The 26,330-nt window shown below is 30.6% G+C and overlaps 2 protein-coding genes across 3 annotated transcripts in view; one reads left to right on the forward strand and one right to left on the reverse strand.

Annotated features, from left to right (window-relative positions):
* Aatf (Apoptosis antagonizing transcription factor) overlaps window positions 1–8,193 on the reverse strand; it is a 97,862-nt gene extending 89,669 nt beyond the window's left edge. The window contains exon 1 of the mRNA XM_075379633.1: window positions 8,019–8,193. Coding sequence (XP_075235748.1) covers window positions 8,019–8,115 — 97 coding nt within the window. The 5' untranslated portion in view covers window positions 8,116–8,193. The remainder of the gene's footprint in view (window positions 1–8,018) is intronic.
* A 330-nt stretch (window positions 8,194–8,523) lies between these two features.
* LOC142332970 (solute carrier family 25 member 32) overlaps window positions 8,524–26,330 on the forward strand; it is a 100,366-nt gene continuing 82,559 nt past the window's right edge. The window contains exon 1 of one of the 2 annotated variants that reach the window (XM_075379823.1): window positions 8,524–8,967. In XM_075379823.1, the coding sequence (XP_075235938.1) occupies window positions 8,814–8,967 (154 nt within the window). In that variant the 5' untranslated portion in view covers window positions 8,524–8,813. The remainder of the gene's footprint in view (window positions 8,968–26,330) is intronic. The other variant, XM_075379749.1, reaches the window with a different exon arrangement.

Consider the following 26,330-nt stretch of genomic DNA (forward strand, 5'->3'; position numbering starts at 1 on the left):
CTACGATGCAACCATTGTATTGGGAAAGGCTCTCCCAATTGATTTAGTAGTGAAAGTTCGGGCGGCCATGTGGAAATTACGAAGCAGGGAGGCTGAGGAATTTGGGATAGGGTTTCGAGCTGGGCCTGTACTGGAGCGGAACGGTGATCTCAATGCATCGGTTCTAAATTTCAAACAATTGCCCATCTCTCGCATGCGGAGGAAGCTTTACAGCCTCGCGATGGAATCATGGCTGCAAGAATGGAATGCCACGACTAAGGGAAGGTCCTTGCATAATTTATATAGGATCTAGGGGTTGGTATGCCTCTCCGTTTTTAAGGACAACGGAAGCCCAAGTGTTCTCCAACCATGTAAATTTAAACCAATATTTGTTTCGGTTCCGGCTGGCAGCTGATGAGCTGTGGATTTGCTGGGAGGTCGAGTCGAACGAATACATGATGTTCGACTGCCCAGCTGTTTGGGGGGGGGGGGGCAGAACTCAGGCCACCCTGGAACTTAGAGGTCAAGGGTAAAATTGGCCACTCACAAGCGGCGAGAGCCGCATTGTTGGACCGTGTGGGAGTTCCTTGATGCGGTTGCTTCGTTCAACCGACATCAGTAGTTTGACTCCTACAGCAGGAAAAGACATCAGTAGGAAAAGACTCCTACAGCAGCGCTGCAGGAGTCTTCTCCCTTAGGCAAACTCTTAGTCATATCATAGAGATATGGCTGGCTACCAGCCCGATTACGGCTCCAAGCGCTTTAATGTTGGACAGGTACTTGCTGGCATTCAGTGGTCTAGGCGTGCCTGCGAATTGGTGTCTTTGACAAGATAAATTAATTATTGATAATTATATATGTTTTAGTAGTTGACGGGGTGCGCCTACCCATTTTAGTGATATGACAAATGGGTGGTGGGACCATACACGCAACGTGTATATTACTACGCTTATTCCGCTCACGCTTTTAGGTTAGCTCTAGGAGCTAGGTAGGACATTGGTCGCTAACTGTTTTGTGACTCAGTAGCAGTTTGTGGCACAGACATTCGGTCTTACGCTCTAGAGCGACCGAATGGGGAGGTAGCGGGAGAAATGCTAAGCAAACCAATCAACCAATTACTTTTACCCGTTTTCTATATTATACATACTTGAACTTACTTTAAATGTAAAGTTATTTATATCATTAATATCAGAATAATAATCTTCATTTTAATATGAAACTTTTGTTTACTTTTTCTTAATTATTATTGCGACACTTTTCTTTTACAACCTCTTCTATTTTATTCACTAATAAAGCCACTTTGATGATATGATCCTCATTTATCAATAAATTGTCACTCACTGATTTGGAGTGATCAATACTTGAGCTTTAAACAATAGATTACCTTTTTAAAATTTTGTTCATGTATGATGTGTAACTTACATAATGAGGAATGAGTTTATTTTTTACTGATGAACTACTATTTGTTTTAGATATATACTTTATTTGAAATCTTGTTTGCATGCTAGTGTTAATGAACATACTTGAGCTTGGCATTTATTTTCCACGCTTTTTTGTATTTCTTTACTCTACTTCAGTACTGTCATAATATTAGACTGCAATCTAATATTAACCCTAGTTATATCCTACACTTCAGATAACAAAGCACCTACAAGATTAGGTAATTATTAAGAAAGATGATGTTCATTCAAAAATCAATAATCTCGTATATGTTGTTATGGTCATCTTGTTATTCATAACAAACAAGAAAGAAGTGTTCTCCTATAGATTTTAAATTTTACCATCTTTCTGATGTAACAATAATGATTAAACTTTTTATTTTTTCTTAATGTATGAGAAGGAAATAAAAGTCAATTATGACATAAACATTAGTAATCAAATAACTATACAGCATAAAAAAATACCATCAATATTATGATTTTTATCTTTCATCAGTGTTATGTTATGCGTAAGTTACACTGTACCCCCCTCAACAGAAATTTTGTAAATCAGTTCTGTACAAGGGTAATATGCATTATTTTCAGACTAATAACTGGTTATTGTATACAAATATTTACTCAAGCTAAAAATCGGCCAATTTAATAAGGTTAATTAGACAAGATTAGTAGAGGGAAGCAAGTATAATCATTATGTTTGCTGATATCGTAAAAAAAATTCAGAAACTTGTTTATTTCATTTTTTCAATCTAATCAGGTTAATGTGTTATTACAATCTATCAATAACTGAAATCAGTTGGCACAAATTTTAATGAAGTATATCTAAAAACAATTAATAAACATTTGATATGAATTACACAAAAAGAAAAAAATGTTTTGCATTGATAAAAATTCAAAACATTACCTTAGCCTCTACAGGAAAATGTATTTTTTTTTTTCATTTTATAATCTTATAAATCAAAAACTACAGTAAAGCAACACTTCCTTTTTGTATATTTACAATCAGTGCAGTGAAAACAACATATGCCAAGATTATTGATATTTGACAGCGTATCATTTTTCTAAATAATTACGTAAGATTATCCTATTTTGTGCTCCACAACCACAGTTTTTGGTATCAATTTTCAAAATGTGTTTTGCACCAAATAGGACCACTTTTACACTTTCCTGCAGTTCTTTTATGTATTATTATGTTCATCGTTCACATCTATGCTATATATATATATATATATATATATATATATATATATATATATATATATATATATATATATATATATATATGAAACCATTTCATATAAGGCCCATTACACGAGAGTATATTTATATATATATATATTTTTCATATGATCTTTGAACAATATACAATCTTCTTTGCTGGCATGTCCATGGAACAAAATTTTCGATCAAATTAAACTTAAATGTTTAATAAGTAAGAAATTATTCAACTGCAGTTTTATATTAATGCACAATGACTATATATACTGCATTCAATATAAAATCTGTTCTAATTAAAATAAAAAATGCTGCAATACAATAGACTTCTTTTTACTATTATTTAACATCAATGGGTAATTAATAAAACAACTATGTATGATTACAAACATTTGTTTTGCTTTAATGTTTTATATGCTATATGTAATAATAAAAATAAATACTAATACATCTACAATTTTATATACAAATATAATCACACATTGTGAAGTAATTATTACTGTTACAAGAAAAGCATTTGGATAATAGTTATTATGCTAAAGTTAACACACAATTCAAAAAGTTATGTTTTTCATAAGAAAAACAACGTACACTGAGTGACAACATGTACAAGTTATTTGGCGAAATTTCAGCTATTTTAACAGACAATTTAAATTTGTTAACCATCTGAAAATTCCTTATGTGTCATAAAAAAACACGTTGAAGTTATATTGAAAACTTAGGTGGTGGTGTGATGAACTGCCGATAACTGAATAGAATTTTTTTTATTCTGAATAGTAGTTATAAACTCCTGTATGAAAGTTTTGGTATATACTACTCTGTAGTCTCAACTAAACGTGTCACTAAAATTACACAATAAAAACATTGTATTCAGTTCATCACAGCACTGCCTATGTTATCAATATAATTTTAACATGTTTTTTTTATAACATATAATAAACCACAATTTTCGAATGGTTAACAAGTTTCAGTTATGAGTTAAAATATCTGAAATATTGCCAAACAATTTATATAAACTTAGACTAATAGCAACATAAGGTTTCAATGGGTGCAGACACACCCGATTTTTTTCATTTAGAATTAATTAATTTTTTCAAAAAAATCTTTCTTAGTGGTTGTATTAAGACAAAATAATGAATATTCTTTTCACTTTTTGCGCATTTATATTCCATTAGCACACAAACATTATATGCACTTTCATATAAAGGCATTAACTATATTGTAAACGTTACAGTAATTCCTAAACATTTACTGTCCACTAAATATTTATTGTAATCGCATAATGTCTGAGCACTCACTATTTGTATTACTACTTTTATAACTTTCAGACTTTTTAATGTTCAGAATTATTAAAGGTGCTAAATATCATCTTACAGATTCTCTGCTTGCCACATTTTCATCTTCTACTTTTTTCACAAGATCGCAGTAATTTTTCCATTGTGAAACACTTACTGCAGCAAATGCCATGGTTATTAGTACTTGTATATCATCCATTTTAAATGTGTTGTTATATTTAGCCAAAAACCTTTTAATCAGACTTCATACAAGCTTTAACAAAGAATGGTCATTATTTCTCCTAGGCAATTTCATCGCTGACACGAATTTAAAATGTACATTTACTTAAATAAGAAGTTCTTTTTTCAGAGCATCTTTTGGATAATTGATTCATAAGCCACTCCTTACTGTAATCCTTCTTTGAAGCAGTAGTGGGAATCTTTTCTTTCTTCCTTGAGTGATATGGGGCTTATCCATAACGATAACTTTTTCTTCAGGAAGTACTGCCACAATGTTATCTATCATAAATTTTTCAAAATGTGAGCTCTGCATTTTGTCATGAGTCAGTACTTACGTTTTGGCCAGGAAAACTAAATCATCGCCTTCAAGAAATCTTTCCTCTCCTCTAACATGGGCTATAATAAATTGAGGTCCTTTGGAAACAATCTTCAGTCCAATCGATAATCCTGCTAAAAACAGCATCATTTGGTGTTTTAATCATGATATCTTGCCATACTTTATTGCAAGCATGACTTACATGCACCCAAGATTCATTCAAATATACTTACTATTCTTCTTCCTTATATTTTTTAATGTCTCTTAAATAAGAATGCCACCAGCAAATTATGTCACTTCAATCATCACAGATATTCAAAATCTTTTTTTAAAAACAAATCCAATATCTTCCACTAATCAAAGGAAAGTACTTAAACTAAATTTAAGAAGATTGTAGTCATTTTACTACTGCCAGAACCTGTGAAATGATTGGTTTTTTATAAAATAGTTGTGAAATGTTCTTTTTATGGCACTCATTACACAGTAATTGTATTTTAACTTAACAGCTAGTTTTATAAATAATTTTTTCCTTGTTATTCATGGTGTGATTACCCTGTTCATATTCGCTCATTTAGAATTCTAAACACAGTAGCCAGGCTAGATTTAGTTGCCTCACAAACTTTCTCAACCAGAGAATTAATGCTGTCATGAGGATTTGTTTTTAAGAAGTAAGTTTCTTAATTGGCTTTCCTTTTTTATGTAAACTTCTGCTGGCTGAACCCATTTTGGGGAAAAAAAATCTAAACTAAATATAGGGCATAAATGGATTAAACCAGCCTTTCTCAATCTTTCAGTATTTGAGAACCAATTTTCAATCATAATTTTCATCAGCCCCCCTCATACAATAACAATGCACACAATAATAATGTATTTCGATGCTAAAGCTATACTGAGACCTTAATTACAAATCTTACAAATTACAAAGAATAAGTAAATTTATTGATATTTTGCAGCATCGACAAAACCAGAATAAATGTCTCTCTATTGCTCTCTGTTTTACGCCCACCTATAGGACATTCTCGCAATTTGGTGAGAAGTTCCAATTTGTCTCAAACATTCTGGAATGTCTGTGCAAATGTGTATAAACCTCGTTCAATTCCAGCCAGTCAGTCGAGTCAACTCTTCTATTACTATCGAATCTATCATGAACGTGTATATAGTAATTTGCATGTTAATTGCAATTCACGACAGTAGATTTATACAGAATCACGAATAAGTTTTTAAGTGAGCATTAGACAATAGTGAACCATCAACAAGTGCACAGAAGAGCATGGTTCTAAAAATAAAATCAAGAATACTTAAATTTTGGGTTTACCAGTACTGAAGTAAATGAAGAAGAAAGGCCCCTATAGGTCACTTGCTCAAAAAGTTTGGCAGCAGATAGCAAGAAACCTAATAAATTTAAACAAAATTTGGAAACGCTTCTTAGAGAGTATGTTAACAAACCCTGAGAATTCTTTAAATTAAAATCATATGAAAAGCAAGCATCATCTTTTAAAAAAAAACTTCTATGTATGAAAAAGGTTTACTTGCCTCTTACAAAGTTTCTTATAAAGTAGCCAGATGTAAAATGCCTCACACCACTGGTGAAGAGCTTATTTTGCCAACTGCAGCTACGATTGTAGAAACAATGTTTGGAGATAATTTTGCCAAACAATTACAGTCCATACTTCCATCAAATGATACTGTTGCCAGTCTAATTGGTAATATAGCTCAAGATGTACAGCATCAGATTTTTGGGAAGTTGTGTGACAAATTATTTTCAATTCAGCTTGATGAGGCAACATAGCAACAAGGTGTTATCAGAATAAAGTGGAAAAATTGTGTTGAAATATGCAATGATGGTGCTTGTTTAATGTCTAGAAGATTCCAAAGCATACAAGCATTTGTGAAACAAAAATCTCCACAGCGTGTCTAGAGACAATGCACGATCCATAGAGCTCTGGCTTCTGAAGAAATAAGTCCAGGTCTGAATATTATGCTAATGACGATTGTAACCATGGTAAATTATGCAAAAATAAGACCCCTAAAATCAATAATTTTTTCTGCACTTTGTAAAGAAACAGTTGCAGTACAATCAGTATTTATTTTATTGCAAGATGGTTATCATGTGGGAAATCTTTGCAACGTGTTGTTTTTGAATTAAGAGATGAAATTGCTATTTTTCTAGAAGAGGAAAACCGACGGGAAGCCGGGAACTTTCAAGATAATTTATTTGTGATGGAATTGGGCTACTTGGTCGACATATTAAAAAAATTAAATACCCTGAATCTTCAACTCCAAGGAGCAAATACACATAAGTTGGATACGAATGAAAAAGTTAATGCTTTTTGTAGAAAATTGGAATTGTGGAGCAGAAATTTAAGGCAAAAACACTAGGAATGTTTGGAAATGTGGATGAATGTGTTAAAATTTACAAGGCTGAAGAGCAACATGTGAAAGTTGTTTTTGTAACCATTTAAAATCATTTAGCCATGCTGGCAAAGAATTTAAAGAAGCATTTTCTTGCTGATGACAACTTGGTACAGAGTTACAAGCGGGTTAGGGATCCATTTCAAAATACTCCCGAAGGGCTCAACTGAGAAGAAATCCTCATAGACTTCATGGAAAGTGGCAAAATCAAAAGACAATCTAGTAATAAATCACTCTTTAAATTTTGGGCAGGGGTAGATGACGAGTTTTCTGCTCTGAAAACATGACCATTTCGTATATTACTACAATTTTCAACAACCTACCTTTGCGAAATTGGATTTTCTGTGGTGACTGCTATGGAGACAAAATACAGAACTAATCTAAATATAGAAAAACAACTCAGAGTGTCTATTTCTAATATTAAACCTTCCTTCGAAAAACTTTGCTCTGCAAGACAGGGCCAAACGAGTCACTAATAATTATTAAACTTATTTTTACTTTATTACTATTAAGTTAACTATTAAATACGTTGTGCAGTACTGATACAATCCTATTTATAAGTGTATTATATATAAGTAAGGGTAAATGTGTATTTTATTATTTATATCAGAATGTATTTTGTTTTGCTTTCCTTTCAGAAAATTAATATATATTTTTTTATATTTTCTTTTCGATATGCTGCGCCCCCTAAGGGGTACGCACCGCAGGTTGAGAAACACTGGATTAAACATTTTTTATAATAACAGTATACGCGATGAACTTTCTGTGTGGTATGCGAAATCACACTCGTGACATTAACGAATATGTAAGTTTTACAACGCATCCAATTTCCGCGAAATACAATAGCCAACTAAATGTTATTAAGAAAAGGATTTGTATTAAAAAAGAATGACGTACGACGTGTTAATGATAAAAATAATACACATTGAAATTTTAAAACAATATGCGATATCAAATGTAAACATTTAATTTCCTTAACTCACGGCTTGCGTGAATTGAAATTTTTTTGGTGAAATAATGCTTCAAGCCATCTCCATTTAAACATTCTCAACTAGATGTATTATTTAGTATAAAATCTAGTAACACACTTCCTAACCTATAAACTATAATTTAAAGGATTACAGTTATCATAATGGCTGCGTTTACCTTTAATAATTCCATCTTCTACAGATTCAGGATCATTATTATTATCAAGTACATTACAATTATCATCTAGTAAATCTTTAATGTTTAACTTAGCCATTTCTACACTTCTCAAGCGGAACAGCCAACAACAGAACCGTTCAAACTATATGTACATGTGAACTACTTGCCTTTTACGTGTTGCGTAACAACATTCATAGAGTAATAATTTTAGTACCGTGAAAATGAAAGGAAAATCTTTAATTACGTAAATAAGTTATTAATTACTTTTTATAATTACCGATAGTTATACATTTTTGTAAGTTTCATATAATTATATAGTACTTTTACAGTATTATCTGCAAAATTGTAAAAATTAAGTTAGAATATATGTTAATTTTTTTAAAGTTTTATTGAAGCTAATGAAAATAAAAAACTGTATTGGAGGTTGTAAATTTAATAATTTAAGTAATATTTTATTTTTAATATAATGTAGTTTGTCCTGAAAGGTTCCACAGATTTTTCATGAAGAATGTTGGACAAATTGTTCTAGAAGAAAGGCTTCTGCTATCCTCAGCCAAATTATTTCTTCTGTTATTTAGAGGCCGCGTGTGCGTTCTAGAAGTGTGTGAGTGCAGAAATTGCACTCGTTCTTTGATTCTAAATGTTTGAAAAATCGTAATTATGTACGTGCAGTTTATCTTTGGCAAGGTACAGTAAGGTTCCTTCGGTAGCAATGGTGAAGTTGAATGATGCAACTAAAACCTGAAAATTGCAGTATTTTCTAGTGAGAAACGAGGTTAGAAATTTATTTTGAAAATGACATCGATGAAATCTGCTTCTGGACCGTCAAACACTGGACTTACAGTGTTAAAACATTTGAAATATGAACATTTAATTGCCGGTGTAACTGGAGGAGTTACTTCAACTTTAATTCTTCATCCTTTAGATCTCATCAAAATAAGATTTGCAGGTATGATTTTTTTCATTTTTTATTTAAGGTTTCACGTTTTTAATTTTTATGAATTATTACTGAGTAATGTGAAGTATAGTAAACTTTTGTATAAAAATTTTATTAAATTTTCAACATAACTTTGCCAATTTAAGAAAAGGTTAATTGATCATTATCTCGCCCATAAAAGATTTCTTAGTTATATTTTTCTTAGAATAAGATATAGTATCATAAAGACGTTAGGATGTAAATTGATATTTAATCAGTTTTTATTCATATAGACCAGTATTCTTTTTTTTCTGAAATCACTTGATAGGTTTAAGTGATATGCTTCTCAGTTACTTTCTGTTGCATACAGTTTATTGTTTGCATATGATTCTTAATGTAATTTACTTTATGTTTTCTAATCTTTGTCAGTCTGTATTCTTTTTTATTTTCTATATTTTTTCTGAATAATTGATACCTTCATTATTTTTTGTTCTTTAATATACCATAAAAGGTATGTAGGTACAGGAAAGCACAAGATCTAAATGTTGGAAAGCCGGTTTGGATAGTCAGTTGCCTGTGAATGGTCAAAGTATGCACTGTATTATTAGTACTCTAGTCAGTTGGCAGTCAGTTTTTTGAATCATGATGACCTGTTCAGATGTTAATCTGTTCTGTGGAGAGAAGTTACGGTCAGAAGTTAGCTAAAATCAGAATTTTGTGAAGAGAAGTTAGGAGTGGAGTTTCAAGGCATGGGAATACTAAACACTATCTCATAGGATTCTTGGCTAAATGGACATTTAAACAGAAATATACTCACTACTGAGAGAATACATCACATGTTCAATGCTATTAGCCTCATATGTACAACAGAAAACCACCTTAAAAAGAGTGTCAGTTATCTTCAAAAGATGACTCCAAGTCTGTAAAAATGACCATTAAGGTTAGATTGTGGTTTATTCTTCTTTTAACCATTTTAAAGCATAACTATTTAACTATTCCATTTAATATTTTTCATTCTTCTGTAAAAAAAAATTACTTTTGTACTTTCTGTTATCTTTACCCACCCGCATATGATAAGAACATCCTTAGGATAGTGAATCAATCTCTTGCAGGGTAATGTGATTCCTGATAAATCATATGTTGTTATGAGAGCATCCTTAAAAATGAACGTGTCTTTAAATGGTGGAATCATGGAATATGTTTACGGGGTTTATATAACATCTCATGGCCCATTCTTGGCATCTGATTTTTAGTTCTCTGGACATCCTAAAGCCATCATCTTGGATGTAATTATGGTATCTTCAATACATCCTCAGGCTGGACATTTGTATTCTACAGAACATGTGTGGGATATAAAATAGACTGCTATTAGTTATGAATGCAAATAGTGATGTGAAGTTGAAGTTCCAAGTTACGGCTAGTGAAAGATTTTGCGTGGATTTCAGCTTTTTTTTTTTTTTTTGGCGTTATCATTGCCTGGGTACTAGAATTTTTAGAATCTTAATTGAGGGGCATAATTAGTAATTTCTTATGGTCTGTGATCAGAAAAATGGAATAAAATAGGTCCTAGAACCATAGCTGCAAGTTTTTGAGAAATCTGGGATGAAAACCAATAAATTGGGATAAAAACCTCTGTTTGACTTGTAAATGGGTAATAAACACAAAACCTTTTAAGAAAACTTGTAGAAAATTTAATTCTGAACAAAATGGGCTAAGGTAATTTGAATAAAACAAATTAACGTTAAAAAAATATTAATTTTTTTTGTAGAAACATTATGTTACTGCATTTATCACAAAAGTACTTATTTAATGTGAACAAAACCAAATTCTTTTTTGGTGATGTGAAAAATTTGTAAAAACAAAATTTGCCGTTAAAAATTTAAAAAAAAAACTGGAAATTACACAACTGTAAAATAAAAATAAATTAATAAAAAATATTTGGATAATAATTTTTTTATCATTGACAGAAATGGAATAAATTATTTGAAAAATTATTATTTCAAAGTTAGCATTAAAACAACAGCTGTTCAATAGTTTGCAATACTGTATTAGTTTTTAAATCATTCTGTAAGGTACATTATTTATATCAGGTTCTGTGATTTCTACTTTTTTTTCTACTGTCTAAGCAAAGGTTTTCTGTGACTTGGTTTGAACATGATCGGATTTCTATTGAAGTAATGCTGTACTAATTTATGAAGATGAATATGCTGATTTTGGATGTAATTGTAATATTACAGCTGCTGCAGTAGAATATGAAATACGTTTTCCAAATCGCAGGATTCCAGATCAAAAAACAATTAGTGTGACTTTTCACAATCTTTGGGAAACATGTTCACTATCTAGTATTCGTACCAACTACAAACAATCTGTCCAGCATGACACTGTTATTGATAAAATTATTATAGATCCACTCCAGCGTCAGTACATGACATCTTTCTAAGCAGATTAGAGTTTTGCATTAAATGGTTTGGAGGGCACTTAAAATAAGTTTTATTCTTATCATAAACATCCAGTTCAACATCTACATCCAGGAGCCAGTCCACTTCGCTTGGAGTTCTGCAATTGGTGGAATAAAAATCGACAATTCTACAAGTACGTGTCGTTTACTGAGGAGACAAATTTCACTCGAGATGGTGTCAACAACTTACCTAATGAACGTGGGCAGAAGTAAATCCTCATGAAATGGTGGAAGGCAATTTTCAACAACGATTTAGTGTTATTGGATGGTGCGGTCTTCTTCACAATCAACTGTTTTGACCATTCATATTACCTGGCCGCTTAAATGCTGAGGTTTACTTGTACTTTCTTCAAGAAGAATTGCACAGCTGCTTGAAGATGATTCTGTAGTTCTGAGAAGCAAAGTATACTTCCTGCATGATGGTGCGTCTCTCCACTTCTCTTGTGCCGTTTGCACTTACATAAATCATTTCCCTGTTTTACGTCTGGGGATGGATGAAAAATATTGTATACAAATACATATATGTATATGTATACATATTCCTCACATTCTTGTGAGGAATTAATTGTCTGTCTTATGGATCTGGCTGAGCAACTTAGGAAAGTCCTGCAGATCTAACAGGAGCAACAAAAGCAGTACAGAAGCTTGCGAAGAAATGTGTTGAAAATGGTGGACTAATTTTTGAAGAGTTATTATAAACTGGTAAAGCACTTTGGTCTAGTATATTGTTTCCAAAAAAATTAGAATTAAAAAAATTTTTTTTTTGTTTTATTGAACTTATGTTAGACCAGTTTGTTCAGAATTAAATTCTCTAAAATTTTTATGTGTTGATTACCCATTTAACAAAGTTATTGTATATCAAACATAAGAAACTATTTTGTATCCCAATTTATTTGGTTTTCACTCCATTTTCTCAAAAACCTCTGTAGATGTGTCTGGGATCAATTTTATTCAATTTTTGAGGTAACAAACCATAAGAAATCATTAACTCAGCCCCTTACTTAACTTACTAAAACTTTTAATACAACCTCATTTCACCAGGGTAGCTGAAACCCGAGCAAAATCTTTTACTATCTGTAACTCGGAAACAAACTATTTTAGGACATATGAATTTTTCTGTTATTTTCATGAGTAGAATAGATTATGAAAGTCCTGAGAGAACTTTGTGATACACCTTGTGCGGGCGGTGTGTGTGTGTATGTGTGGATATCCTTGTCCATGATTTCATACTGGAGAGCTGAGATGGGTTTTGGCTATCTGAAGATTGTGCACTGTATTATTAAGCACTAGGATACAGTGTTACAGACAGTTTAAATATTACAAAAAAAATCTTTCTGATGACTAAAAGTATTAAATATTTTCAAAATTCTTTTGTGTGTAAACGTTCTTGCACTTACTTGATTTAAATGTAGGTTTTCTTAGTCTTTGTTATATTTTAGTTACTAGGTTGCAGAGTTCAACTCAACTTTTTTTTATCTAGGGGTATTCCATTTTAATTGAACAAATTTTCAAAAACTTTATTGCATCACTATTTTTGATTTTAATGATATTTGGTATTTGATAATACCCCTCCACCTTGTAGTGGTTAAAAAATATTTTGTTATTTTTTTTTTTTTTTTTTTTCTTGAGTAATAAACTATTTTCTAACTTCCCAACAGGTAAAAACAGCCTTTTTCATCACTTTTTCCATGAGCTGTAGCATTCTTAATTTACATCATACAGAGGTCAAAAAGGGCTTTTTGGGAAGAGTAAAGATGGAACTTCATCTTAAAATATACTTAAAATTAATTTTGTTCCGTAACCAAATCTTGTAATGTTTACTGAAGTTATGTTTACAAATTGTTGTTTTTTCAAATTTTGGGCCCAAAATAAATAATGAAGTGCTTAGGATAACAGGCCTGTTTTTTACCTTTTAACTCGTAGGTAATAAGAGCAGTAATACTTATAAAAAAAAAATTGGACTGTAGTGAGTGTCCTTCATTAAAAAAAAAGCTTGCCAAATTATAAGATTTTGAAAATGTCTCATTTTTGGGGCCCAAAAACCACATGTGGGATAGGTGGCAAAAATCTGAAATGTTTACAGCAGTAAGTACGTTTTTTGTACTTTAAAACCATATAAAATTTATTTTGTTACTCAAAGGGGTTGACGAGTAATGAAGCCATCAAAACTTCTAAAAATACAGTTTCTTCCAAATGTAAACAATATATCCAAAAATACTGATGTTATATCTTTTTTCCAGATTATAAAAATTAAAACTAAACTCATTAGAATAATTAAATTGATAATTTATAAATAGTTAATTACAAAATGATAAATAGTCAATTACAGAATGATAAATAATAATTACAAAATGATAATTCAAATATATTAACTAGTTGTTCAATTCACTTTTACCTTATTTTACTCCTGCTAATGGAAGTTATGAATAAATGTTGCACTTTTTGTTAACAAACTTAACTAACATAACTTAGTGCTCCTGACATTTTTTATTGTAAGTCCTTTTACTGATAAGTCCTCCTTCATCTTTGGTGGAACGTTGTGTCCTCTTCGATTAATTGATAAAGAAAGCTCTAAAGGCATGAGAATCATTTAAATATTTTCCAGTTGAACCCATGTTTGATTATCCCACAATGATTTCTTGAATGAAGTAACAGGACCCTGCGGACAGAAAAAGTGTATTCGATATTTCTCTTCATTTTCATGTATTTTGACTTCAATCACTTCGCCTGACAATCATTTGTTGAATTAAAATGGAATATCCCTCTGTTATCTCTTTGTTAGTATTAAATTGAATTCTTGCCCTTCACTCAGTTTTGATATATATTTTTATTCGAGGTGTAAATAATTTCAATTTGGTATGTCATGTAAATTTATTTTAAAATGAAACCCCAAAAATTCATCCTTATTTTTCTGGGAAAAGATGATCAGAATACAAAATTACCGAAGACAATATCCTATTTCATGTTCAGGTTATGATTATCTTTTTATTCTGTTAGTATTTTTTTTGTTCTTTTTCCATATTATTTTTAAATGAAAAGCAGTATCTGGTTCTTAACAGTTTTTTAATTACAAACTTTGTAAAATTGTATTTAACATTTTCATCATTGGTAATTGTCATGAAATTGGTAAGTACTGTTAGTTCATGATTTAATGTTGTGTAATTCTCATATGAACGGAAAATTTATGCTTTATATGTATTATTTTGCATTGAAACATATAATGGATTGATTTAATTAAAATATTTATTTATCCTGTAACAGATAAAATGAGTATTTACACAATTAATCAATATTCTTTATATTTCTAAACATTCTAAATTGGGTACAGATTAAGAATACCATGATAGTATAAGGTAGTTTGTTTTCCTTTTTGCTGTGTAGTACCCTTTCATGATACTAATTTTTTCAAGCAATTTTCTGTACCGTTTTTGTAATATCTAAAATACATTTTATATTATGCCCTTACCTTTACACATTTAAATTTGTTTGTCATTTATTTTTAATCAAAGTATTTGCTACTGTTACAAATTATATTACTATCTCTTATGCATTTGATTTAGATTGTTTTTAATTTCATTAATTTTTGCTTTATTTATTTAAGTTTCATGGATTTTGTGAAATAAATTTTATCTATTTTCTGAAGATATTATTTTCCAATATGAACTAGTAACTAAACACCAGTCAAGACATTGTTGGCTAACAATAATAGTTACAAGAAACCTATTTTTGCAGAACACCAATTAGAAAATCTTAAATTCACCCAAACATAAGTAGCTATAATTTCATTGAATGTATTAAGTTATTGTAGAGTTTTTGACTAAGACTAAGATTTATATATCTATGTCAAATAAAACCTTTTTCATAAAAGACTTATTTTATGGTCACTTATATAGAATGGATAAAACTATATTAACAAAGCAAATATTTAATTTTTAAAAATAAAGCAAAACTAAAATGAGCTAGTTCAGAGAAATTGAAAAAGATCGAAAATGATTAAAAATTTCCCAAGAAATAATTTAATACAGACACAGTCTTTCGTAAAACTAGTGGATGAATTTAAGTTTCCAAAGAAACATAAAAGAAAATGCTAGGATGGACTGAAGATATGTGAGAAAAGTTAAGGGAGAGAATAAAAGAATCTTGATAAAGAAAATAGTGAAGACTATGTATACATTATCTTCAGGAGATCCGATAGCAAAAAAAATTCTTTGAATTGAACTTTTCAATCCCTAGTTCGACTTGTGCAATTTTTGCCTAGAGTTGTGAGTTGTAGTGATAAAATAGACCAACAAAACTTTATTTTATAAAAGAATAAAAATGTAAAATAAATACATAATAAAAAATTGCAATTAAAAAGATCACTAATAAGATTCTACAATAATTAAGTTGTATGTGTAAATAACAAATATATGGTAACTTTGACATAATATATTAAATTGTTGCCTCAAATCAAAAATGTTATGTGTGTTAATTCCATGTATGTCCCAATCTTTTGAAATTCTATTTTGTTTTAGGATATGTATAACATACTTTCTGTATATAAAGGTGCTAGTGTCAGCACTTTTTAATTTTCTAAATGCAGACTTATAAAAAAAGTCAAATGGCTTTATTATGTTTATAATTCAGATATCTGTTCTGAAGAATAAACAGGTAGTCAGATTAATATTAAGCAGCATGCCTCCTCATTAAAATGCCATAAAACAAGGGAGATTCTATAATATGATAGGCATTCATCACTGGTGTCATAATAAAGAGCTAACTTTTAAAAAATATAAACACTTGTTTTGATTATCCTTCTTATTTAATTAATATGATTTACCAAGATTAATGTTGAATTAATATAACATAAGAAATTTTGTTGCAGAAATGTATTTTAAAGAATAACTTTCTGGTAAGAAACTGGCTGTTGATGTAATTGAACATTCACAAGAAAATTAATAAAATTAATTTTGTTTGATCTAATGAAATATTTATCCAATCAAGGTATGATTTTACTGTGGAAAGCATTTTATGTGACTTATTAATTGTATAAATTGAATTCCATTTAAAAATGATGGATATGTTATCTAAATATTATCTGATAGTGAATAATTATCTAGCATACTGAATTATGTAAATTATAAATATTAACTAAATTACAAATAATACAGATTCTAAACCACGTGTGTGTAGAACTTGTTGAACTATTCTAATAATTTGAAAAAAAAAGAAGATATCAGGCTTTTCAATACGTTTTCTCTTAAAAATAATTAACTAAATTTAAGTTATTCAAATGTGTTATCTCTAATGTCAGTGTTACAGAAATTCTGTAATAGAACATTAATGCTGTCAAATACCTTGGTTAGGTCGATTTCATTCATTCTTTATATCCATCTAGGCCACCAGTTAATGTTTTAGCAAAACATAACGCTTCATCCGTTATGTATTTACCCTTTTGTAAACTAAGTTATTTTGACAAGAAAAATCTATTTTTGTATAGAAAACAACTTATTTGACCCAAAAAAGCAATTTCATAGAATTTATTGAAAACTAATATTAATGCCATTGGACTGCAGTTGTGTTTTTCTTTACAGAAGCTGCTTATAAAAGCTGACACAATAAAAATGTTTTTAATTCTTCAGGAAATTGGCCTTTAATTTTTTAAGAAATTAACCGTGACTTATTGAGACATTAAAGTATATTGACTGGGTCATTAGCAGTATATTGTGTACTTGCATTATGGATTTAATTTTAAAATGTTTTATTTTTTTTTATCTCAAAATATTATTTGTAATTATAGGTGGGAAGAACTGTTTTTTTTTGTATGTTTTGTTAATGAGTTCAGGAAGAAAATACAAGTTTTTTTATTGTTATTTTCTTATTGTTCTGAATCTGTTGTTAATCCATTCAACATATTATGGGCCCATGAAATATCCTTAATGAATAATTTGATAGCAAAATCAGTTGGTCGTGGATATATTCTGCAAATGAAAGTACACACGTACTTTCATTAGATAAAACAAAAACATTATTATCCATTTTTAATTGGTGAAATTTGTGTAATAATCACATCTTACTAAAGTCTGATTTTTTATTATGTATTTTATTTTATATTTTTAATCTTTTACAAAATAAAATTTTGTTCCATTTTATCATTACATTTCACAACTCTAGGCAAAAATTGCACAAGCCGAACTAGGTATTGAAAAGTTCAATTCAAAGAAGTTTTTTGCTGTCTGATCTCCTAAAGTTAATGTATACATAGTCCTAACTTTTTTCTTTTTCAAGATTCTTTTATTCTCTTCCTTAACTTTTCTCACATATCTTCGGTCCATCCTAGCATTTCCTTTTATGTTTCTTTAGAAACTTAAATTCATCCACTAGTTTTATGAAAGACTGTCTGTATTAAATTATTTCTTTGAAAATGTTTAATCATTTTAGATCTTATTCAATTTCTCTTAACTAGCTCATTTTAGTTCTGTTTTTTTTTTTTTTTTAATTTATATATTTGTTTTGTTAATGTAGTTTTATCCATTCTATATAAGTGACCACAAAATAAATCTTTTATGAAAAAGGTTTTATTTGACATAGATTTATAAATCTTAGTCTTAGTCAAAAACTCTACAATAACTTTACACATTCAATGAAATTATAGCTACTTATGTTTGGGTGAATGTAAGATTTTCCAATTGGTGTTCTGCAAAAATAGGTTTCTTGTAACTATTATTGTTAGCCAACAATGTCTTGACTGGTGTTTAGTTACTAGTTCATATTGGAAAATAATATCTTCAGAAAATAGATAAAATTTATTCTACAAAATCCATGAAAAATAAATAAATAAAGCAAAAATTAATGAAATTAAAAACAATCTAAATCAATTGCATAAGAGATAGTAATATAATTTGTAACAGTAGCAAATACTTTGATTAAAAATAAATGACAAACAAATGTAATTGTGTAAAGGTAAGGGCACAATATAAAATGTATTTTGGATACTACAAAAACAGTACTATACAACTGTTTGTATACATTACAAGTAATTTAATAAGAATAAAGTATGTTTATATTATTTTATTTAACCTAAAAAGTTATTGACAGGTAAATGGACCATGAAACTATGTAAGCAGAGCATGAAATTATGTAAGAGGTAATATAAATACATGTAGAAATAATATAAAATTAATAAAAAAAGGCCCAGACTTATCACAGTTTATGCTAAAATAAAAAAAAAAATAAAAAATTTTACATGGGCTGAGTTGATGTGATTAATAGTGTATGAAACAGATGCAACTACTGAAGAGGTCTTGGAATAAACTAATTTTGGAAGTAGAAATGGATCCATGAGTCATTACAACGTACTGGTAAGGAGGGCCTTAAGGTCTAGAGCCCCTGTTACTCAAGATGTTCATGAGATTCACAGTATAATAGTTGGGTTCTTTCCTGAAGGAGTGGAGCTTAGGATTGATGAGAGGAGTGAACAGGAGAGCCCTCCTTTTTTCACTTTAACTGAACTTTTGGAAGCAGCAACACAATTTTTTCCAGCTAAGGCACCTGGTCTGGACTGGCTGCCGAATTCGGTGGTCAGGATGGCAGTTCGGACTGACCTGGAGGTTTTTCTTGAGTTGCCTCATGGAAGGTGTATTTTCTGAGATATGGAAGTGCCAGCGATTGGAACTTGTCATGAAACCTGGGAGAGATCCAGCACTTCTTTCTTCTTACCAGCCGCTGGCGATGATAGATGCGCTGGACAAGATGCAGGAGCGTATGCTACAGCACATAGTATCTCAGGTATTTGAAGAAGACAGACTCTCTGTTAGTCAGTACGGCTTTCGCAGGGGAAGGTCCGCCCTGGATGCTGTGATGGCAGTGTGTGAGGTGGTTGGGAGAGCTACAAGAAGGAAACAGCTAGGAATCTCTGCCCCTGTCACTCTAGACATGAGAAATGCATTTAACTGCGTTCTTCATGTTCCCATAATGCAGGCCTTGAAGAAACATGAAGTGTCTTTGTATTTGCGTCTAATGATTCGTTCCTATTTATCAGGGCGCAGGCTTGAGTTTTGGATTTCAGGAGAAACAGTTCTGCAGAACTTTCATAGAGGAGTGCCTCAGGTGTCTGTACTTGGACCGATTCTCTGGAACCTGAGTTACAGTGGCGTTTTTCGAGTTACCCTTCCGCAGGACATAATGATGTTTGGTTATGCCGATGACCTTGTTTTGGTCATCAAGGTGAATACAAAGAGAAAGGTCAATGACAAAATAAGAGAAGCATACATGATAATAAAAGATTGGATGGCAGTGGTGGGACTAAGTCTAGCTCCAGATAAGATGGAGGTAGTAGTGATCTCAGCGGCTAAGAAGATCCTCAAAGTAACATTAGAGGATAAGAGAATAGTGTCAAGGCTTGCAATAAAGCACCTCGACATATGGAAGATATCAGATTAATCTTTAGCACACAAGCAGTAGAGGCAGCTAATGTAGCCGTGAGATTAATAGTTGGCTTCCTGCCTTATATTGGTGGACCAACTATACATCGGAGGAGATTATTAAGAGTGATGTAGGCTACAATGCTGTATGGGGTGGAGCTTTGGGCTGATGTAATGAGATTTGCAAAATATCGTGGAAGACTTAGAGTCGGTTCATAGACGATGTTGTCTGTGAATCATACCAGCATATAGAACAGTCTGTAATGTGGCAGCTGAAGTCCTGGCGGGCGCAGTGTCGATAGATTTGGTTATTTGACAAAAGAAGAGGCTCTGGGATGCCCCTGCCATTAAGAGACAGAAAGCACATAACATCCCAGATAACAGAAGAATTAATGGAGACTTGGCAGGAACAGTAAAACTGGGCCACTAAAGGTTGGTGGACCCATCGCCTTATAAGCGAAGTTGGGAGCTGGTATAGGAGGACCCATGGCTCACTAGAATACAGTTTAACACAGTTCCTGGTGGGTCATGGCGGTTTCAGGGCATATCTGTATAAATACGGCGTAGACCACACGGATCGCTGCCCTGACTGCGATTAGGAAGAGACTGCTGACTACATGCCATTTAACTTGGCATTTAACTTGCCAACAGTTTGATGAAGAATGCAGGGAAATGTTAAATATATTAGGCTTAGAAGATATGTTCCATCCAGAGGACAAAGCTGTATGCTTCTACAGCTCAGCAACTCCAGTCATTACTGGAGCTGACTGAAACCTTCAGCAGGAGTATTAAAAATGGCATTCAGATTAAGTAATTGCAGCATTCAAAGAATTGAGAAAGGCACCATGGAAACCTGAAAGGACATATATTGCATACCAATCAAGCAATTGAACATATGGAAGTGGGAGAAACATATAAATATCTTGGATACCAGCAGTCAATTAAACTAGATCATGATTCAATCAAACAAGAACTGCACAATAAATATGCCAGCCAATTGAAACAAATCCATAAGATTGAACTTAGCAAGAGGAAGAAAGTGACAGCTATTAATACATATATACACCATACTGTTATTGGCCTTTCAGAGTCGTTAAGAGTCGTTTCAGAGTCGTTAAGTGGAGCAACACAGAGCTCAAAGAAATGAACTCAATAACAAAGAAGATGTGCACAAAGTTCTGTTACCATCACCCAAATTCATCCGTCGAATGATTTTACATATTGAGAACACACTGAAGGCGAGTAATAATTGATATCACAAATGTGCACGACATGCAAATGCAGATGCCCTGACAATATTTCAGGTGAAAAAAGAAATGAGCAATTTCTTAGATGTTTCAAAATATTGGACCAAAACTTAAAATATTTTGCTATTTTTCAGTGCTAAATCTTTCCAAACAAAAATAATGAAAATATATTAATTTTAATCATATTACATATAGAATGAGGTGACATGATGATATTTAAATTACATTTTAGAAATCTTGAAGATAACAATTTGAGAAAAAACTGTTTGATTGGTAGAAAGTATTTGTGTCCTTGCTTATAAAATAAAAAATAAAAAGCAAAAACATAACTGTTAACTAAAAAGTTAAATAATACCTTTTTTCAAAACTAAATTGCTGATGTGGTGGTGTAGTGAGTGGTAGCATCTTATCCTTTCATCCGGAGGTTCTGGGTTCAAATTCCAGTCAGGCTTGACATTTTTCCTATGCTTAAAACATTCCATATATATGTAAAAGCTTTCTTTTTTAAGCTTCTATGTAATTCATCGACAAAAATGTAAATATAATAAGTAATGTGACTATAGTTCTTATAACTTACAACTCCCCATTTTGCCTGACCACCACATCTTTGTGGGGTAATATAGATAGCCTACCTCAAAAAAATTATCAGTTATATGCATGCAATAAAAATTCTCTGTCTCTACCATTTATAATTATTTAAATCTTCAACTTGGCATTTTTTCTTTGTAATGTACAGTAAGTCTAAATTTTGTAAGCATAATTAGTTAATGGACAGTAGTTTATTTTGCTTGTCTCGAAGTAAGTGTTGGTATTGGTGAAAAGGTGTAGTGGGAATTATAGAATTGGCAGAGGAGTGAGACAAGCTTCAACTACCTACAGAAAGACACATGTGTGTACACACTCAGCGAGTGCGTGTGTGTTTCACACCATTCTAATTCTCTCACCTGTACTTATAATCATCCTTCCTCCTTACATGAAATCTATGTATAAAAAATTTAGATTTAGTGTACCTCTCTTGGTGATTGTTATCTTAGCTAAAATTGTGATTTTGTATCGACATGTTTCTTCATAAACATCTGTGTTAGGAAATTACTTATTAGTTAATACTATACTGCACTTTCATTACAGATGTGGTTCCTGAACCGTGCAATTGTGGATATGATTGTGGTTCATATACCATGCATGTAGTTTTTTACTACTCTATTGATTACACTCTAATAAGATCTGATAGTGTTGTATGATCAGTATGTTGTCACGTATTTATTTATAAAATTTAGATAACATATCCTGCATCTTTTTTTTGTTTATCAGATCGAGTGATCAGTTTAGATAAGAGGTTTATATTTATTCTTCTATTTGGATGTCTGATTGGCCTTGATGATCAGGGCTCTTAGTGTTATAATTCATCAGTTATTTTTAAACAAAAATTGTAAAATTTTATTAATTTTTCAACAGAGTAGCAGCAGAACAAAAAAATCATTTTGCAGCTTTAACTCATATGTTGAAACTAAATTTCCTTTTAAATTAATTGGTTTTATGAGAATAACAGTAATATGAGAAAAATTAAATAATCACTATGATCACTTCCCATATTTTTCTGTATTTTACAATTTTTCCTGGCTTTTGAATTGTGGTGTCATGATTAGAGGTTGTTTTTATCATCTTATTGGAAAACTTAAAAAAGTTAAGTATATTCTTTTGTATTTCCATTTGCAAACATTTATTCTTTTTTCTCACACCACCTTTCTATATACCAACATCTTTTTAATTTATCGCCGATTACCTTCAGCAGTTTATTTATTTATTTTTTTTGGTTGGGTGATGCCATCAACAAATTTGTTTTCTAAGCAGTTCAATAGGTTTCCCAGTTTTAAAGTAGTTGTCCATAAACTATGAAAATCATAACTGCTCCAACCTGTAAGCTGTTGTATTAGTTTCAAAGACAACTTTACTGTCAAGACTTCATCCTTTCAAATGCAGAATAATACTAAATGAGAAAAATAATCAGTAAATGAAGCATAGAAAGTGACTGCAATAATTTTAAACAACTAAAGCGTTTCTTTTTCAAATTGATATATATGAAAATTTAAAAACATACTTACATAATAGTGGAAATAAGAATTGTTTGAAAAATTCTCAACCAGATAAGCACTAATAGTAACTGCTTATTCAGTTGAAATCAAACAGAGGAGTGAACATTATTTCAATCAATCTAGAAGTGTGTACTACGTACGTCAAACCATACTGAAGATTTGATAAAGTCTAAAACTACATGCACATCCTGTTTATTTAGATCTTTTTTTTTTTGTAAACTATTCTTGAGATTTTTTACTTGCAGTTAGTTATTAACTTGTCCTTTTTTTCTGTATGAAAAACGCTTTCATGTTATCATTAACTTGTTAATTACCTATCATCCCTAATCTTAAGATTTTGACATATATTTTGGACAGCTTGGTGTGCTAATATGCTGCAGTAAATTTGGCTTAGTGAAGCTATTCTGAAAGTTATTCTTTGAAAGGTTGTCTTGTTTTCAGGTGTGATTTCTGTCTCATGTCAGACCACCTACAACTGTTCTGTTTTGGCAATTAACAACAAAAATATCAGCCACAATAGGTTTGTTTCTTAAAACCGGATAATTGATTAAATGTTTTCATATCATTTTCTTGATGTTCTCCATTAGCTTTTATGCATCTACCTGACTCGTGTGAAATTCTGTTGTATCTCCTAACATTTTATGCTGTGTTACTTATCTAAATGCCTAAAGAAATATTTTAATGGTAGAAATGGTTTTAGTCAGTAGTTCAGTTAAATATTTACATTGAATTCCAAATTAACCTAATGTTTTTTTTTAATGTTTTAATAAGATTTTGTTCAACATGGCCTGCTTTTCTACATGTAGAAAGATTTTTGAAAAATGCTAAGCTTACTGATTTTGCTCTCAGTATCATTTTTCATGCCAACTTTCAGCTACAACTGTAGTTTCAAAAATATTCAAAGAATTTCATTAAAATGTTAAATTCATAATTTTATCCTTTTGTTCAAGTGTTTATGTGTCTGTATTTGAGTCAGGGTGGAGAATAATTAGATTTTACTGATGTGATTTATTTTGAAAGATATTTTACTGTAAAATTTGTTAATATTTTCTTTTGCTACTTACTAGACTAGTTTTTTGATTCACCTTGTATTTTATCACAAACATTAAATAAAAAGTGATAACTCAACTTAAGAAAGCACTTTATTTGTTTTATAGTACTAGTATCATTAGTCTTCAAACACAAGCATTTATAAAAATGTTTTCACTGAAAACCTCTGCCATAACCTATTTAACCAATTCCATTAATCTAGTATGGAATTTATATTTAAATTTTGTATAAAATTTTATTGTTCCTACTTTTAATTTGATCTTGTATTTTTATCATTTATACTTGATAGTAAATCATTGTATTATTAACACACACCTGTTAATAATTGTATTATATCATTGTGTTAATAATTGTATTATGTATTCTTCAGTGACATGTGCTTGATCATGACATTGTCAAGAAACACTGTTAATCTTTTTAATTGTACTACTTACTCTTTTTGTATATTTTATCTATTAAAACAAAAAATTGATATAATTACAAACCTGCATAACATCATTATTTCTTCTCAACCTTTTCTTTCTTCTTCCTTTAACATTCATTACACAGCCATAACTCCTTCCAAAAGCTTTCATTAGCTTCTTCTTCAGATTATTATCTTGTAATTAAAAGGACTTTTAGTTTTAATATTCATTTTATTGATCACTGTTGTAATTGTCATATCTATTGAGAAGGATTTGTTTAACAAAGGAATTGAAATAATTGATAAAAAAAAGAATTGGATTCCCTCCTAACATTAATTTAGGAAGAGTCTGATGAATCTGATGACAATAGTAAATAAGAGAGATGTAGAAGATACAAAAAAATATGGAAAAAGGGATGAAAATTATTATAGAAGGGAAACGTTAGGACTAACAGGAGAATAAGATTTAAAAAAAGTAAACAATAGTTTTAGGAGAATAAGATAGAAAAAAGTAAACATGATTTTAATATTAGTAAACATATGGAAACTCCTTAACACCATTGATGATTGAATGAAATATTCTATATACAATATACCAAGCATATTAAACAGTATGCTTACATATTGTCTTCTATATTATACCCACTAATAGTTTACTTTTATTTTTCTAGGTTTGCTATTATTTTTCTCATATGTGGTAACAACTATTTTGTACTTACTTTAGCTTATTAAATCATTTTTGATACATGGTTATCTCAAAAATTACTTTTGATAATTAATTTTTTTTTTTAATTTGGGTTCTTACTTTCACTTTTTCCAAACCCAAGCAAATTAATTAAACACCATCATTTATTAAAACACATATTAATTAAACACAGGCATGATCCTTTTTTTTGTCTTCTTATTTTTCTCTTAAGTTGTTGATGTTAAAGGTAAAAATGTGAGATTTCTGGCAAAGTAAATTCAAATAGTGTTATGTAATACATTTAAACTTGAGCAAAAAGGTATTAGTGGGCTGTAAAATACAACACACTATTCCAGCCATTTCAAATACAATAAGGGTACTACTATTCCCTGCCCTATTAAAATTGCTTTGTTATGTTAATAATTGCTTGGTACACTTACATTCCGTTTCTTCTGTTTTGTTTTAAAATCTTTTTGTTAGTATCCAATTTCAGTATTTATGTCAGAACAGGTTTAGTGTTGTGGATTTTATGATTTTATTTTGAATTGTCATAGTACTTTTTATCCATATTCAACTCTGACTGTGAACACATTTGGATTCTTCTGTTTTTATCCTATATATTTTTCTTTCACAGTTATCATGACACAAGTACGCATAAGGTAGTTGTGCAAAAGTATTTCATCATATTTAGATTACTGTAATGCCTTGTTTTTTCTTGAGATTCTCATTCCAACTATTTTTTTTCTTTCTCTGTGTTTACATCATCTAAGTATTCTATCTTTATTGTTTATCCTTGTATCTTCGATGATATATGCTTGATCATGACATTTTCAAAAAACATCATTCATTTTTTTTAATGATTTTATTTACTCATTTTATATATTTTAATTGTTGAAACAAAGAATTGGGATCATTACACTGACCTGAAAATACCAGTATTTGTTCTCGACCATTTCTTCTTCTTTTCCTTACAAAGTTGTACATTATGTATACCTTCCAAAATAATTTTATTTGGAGCTTTGATAATTTTAATATTAGCTTGTTACCGAGTGTTTTTT

Source organism: Lycorma delicatula, chromosome 1 (assembly GCF_047948215.1).
Source record: "Lycorma delicatula isolate Av1 chromosome 1, ASM4794821v1, whole genome shotgun sequence".
NCBI lineage: Eukaryota > Metazoa > Arthropoda > Insecta > Hemiptera > Fulgoridae > Lycorma > Lycorma delicatula.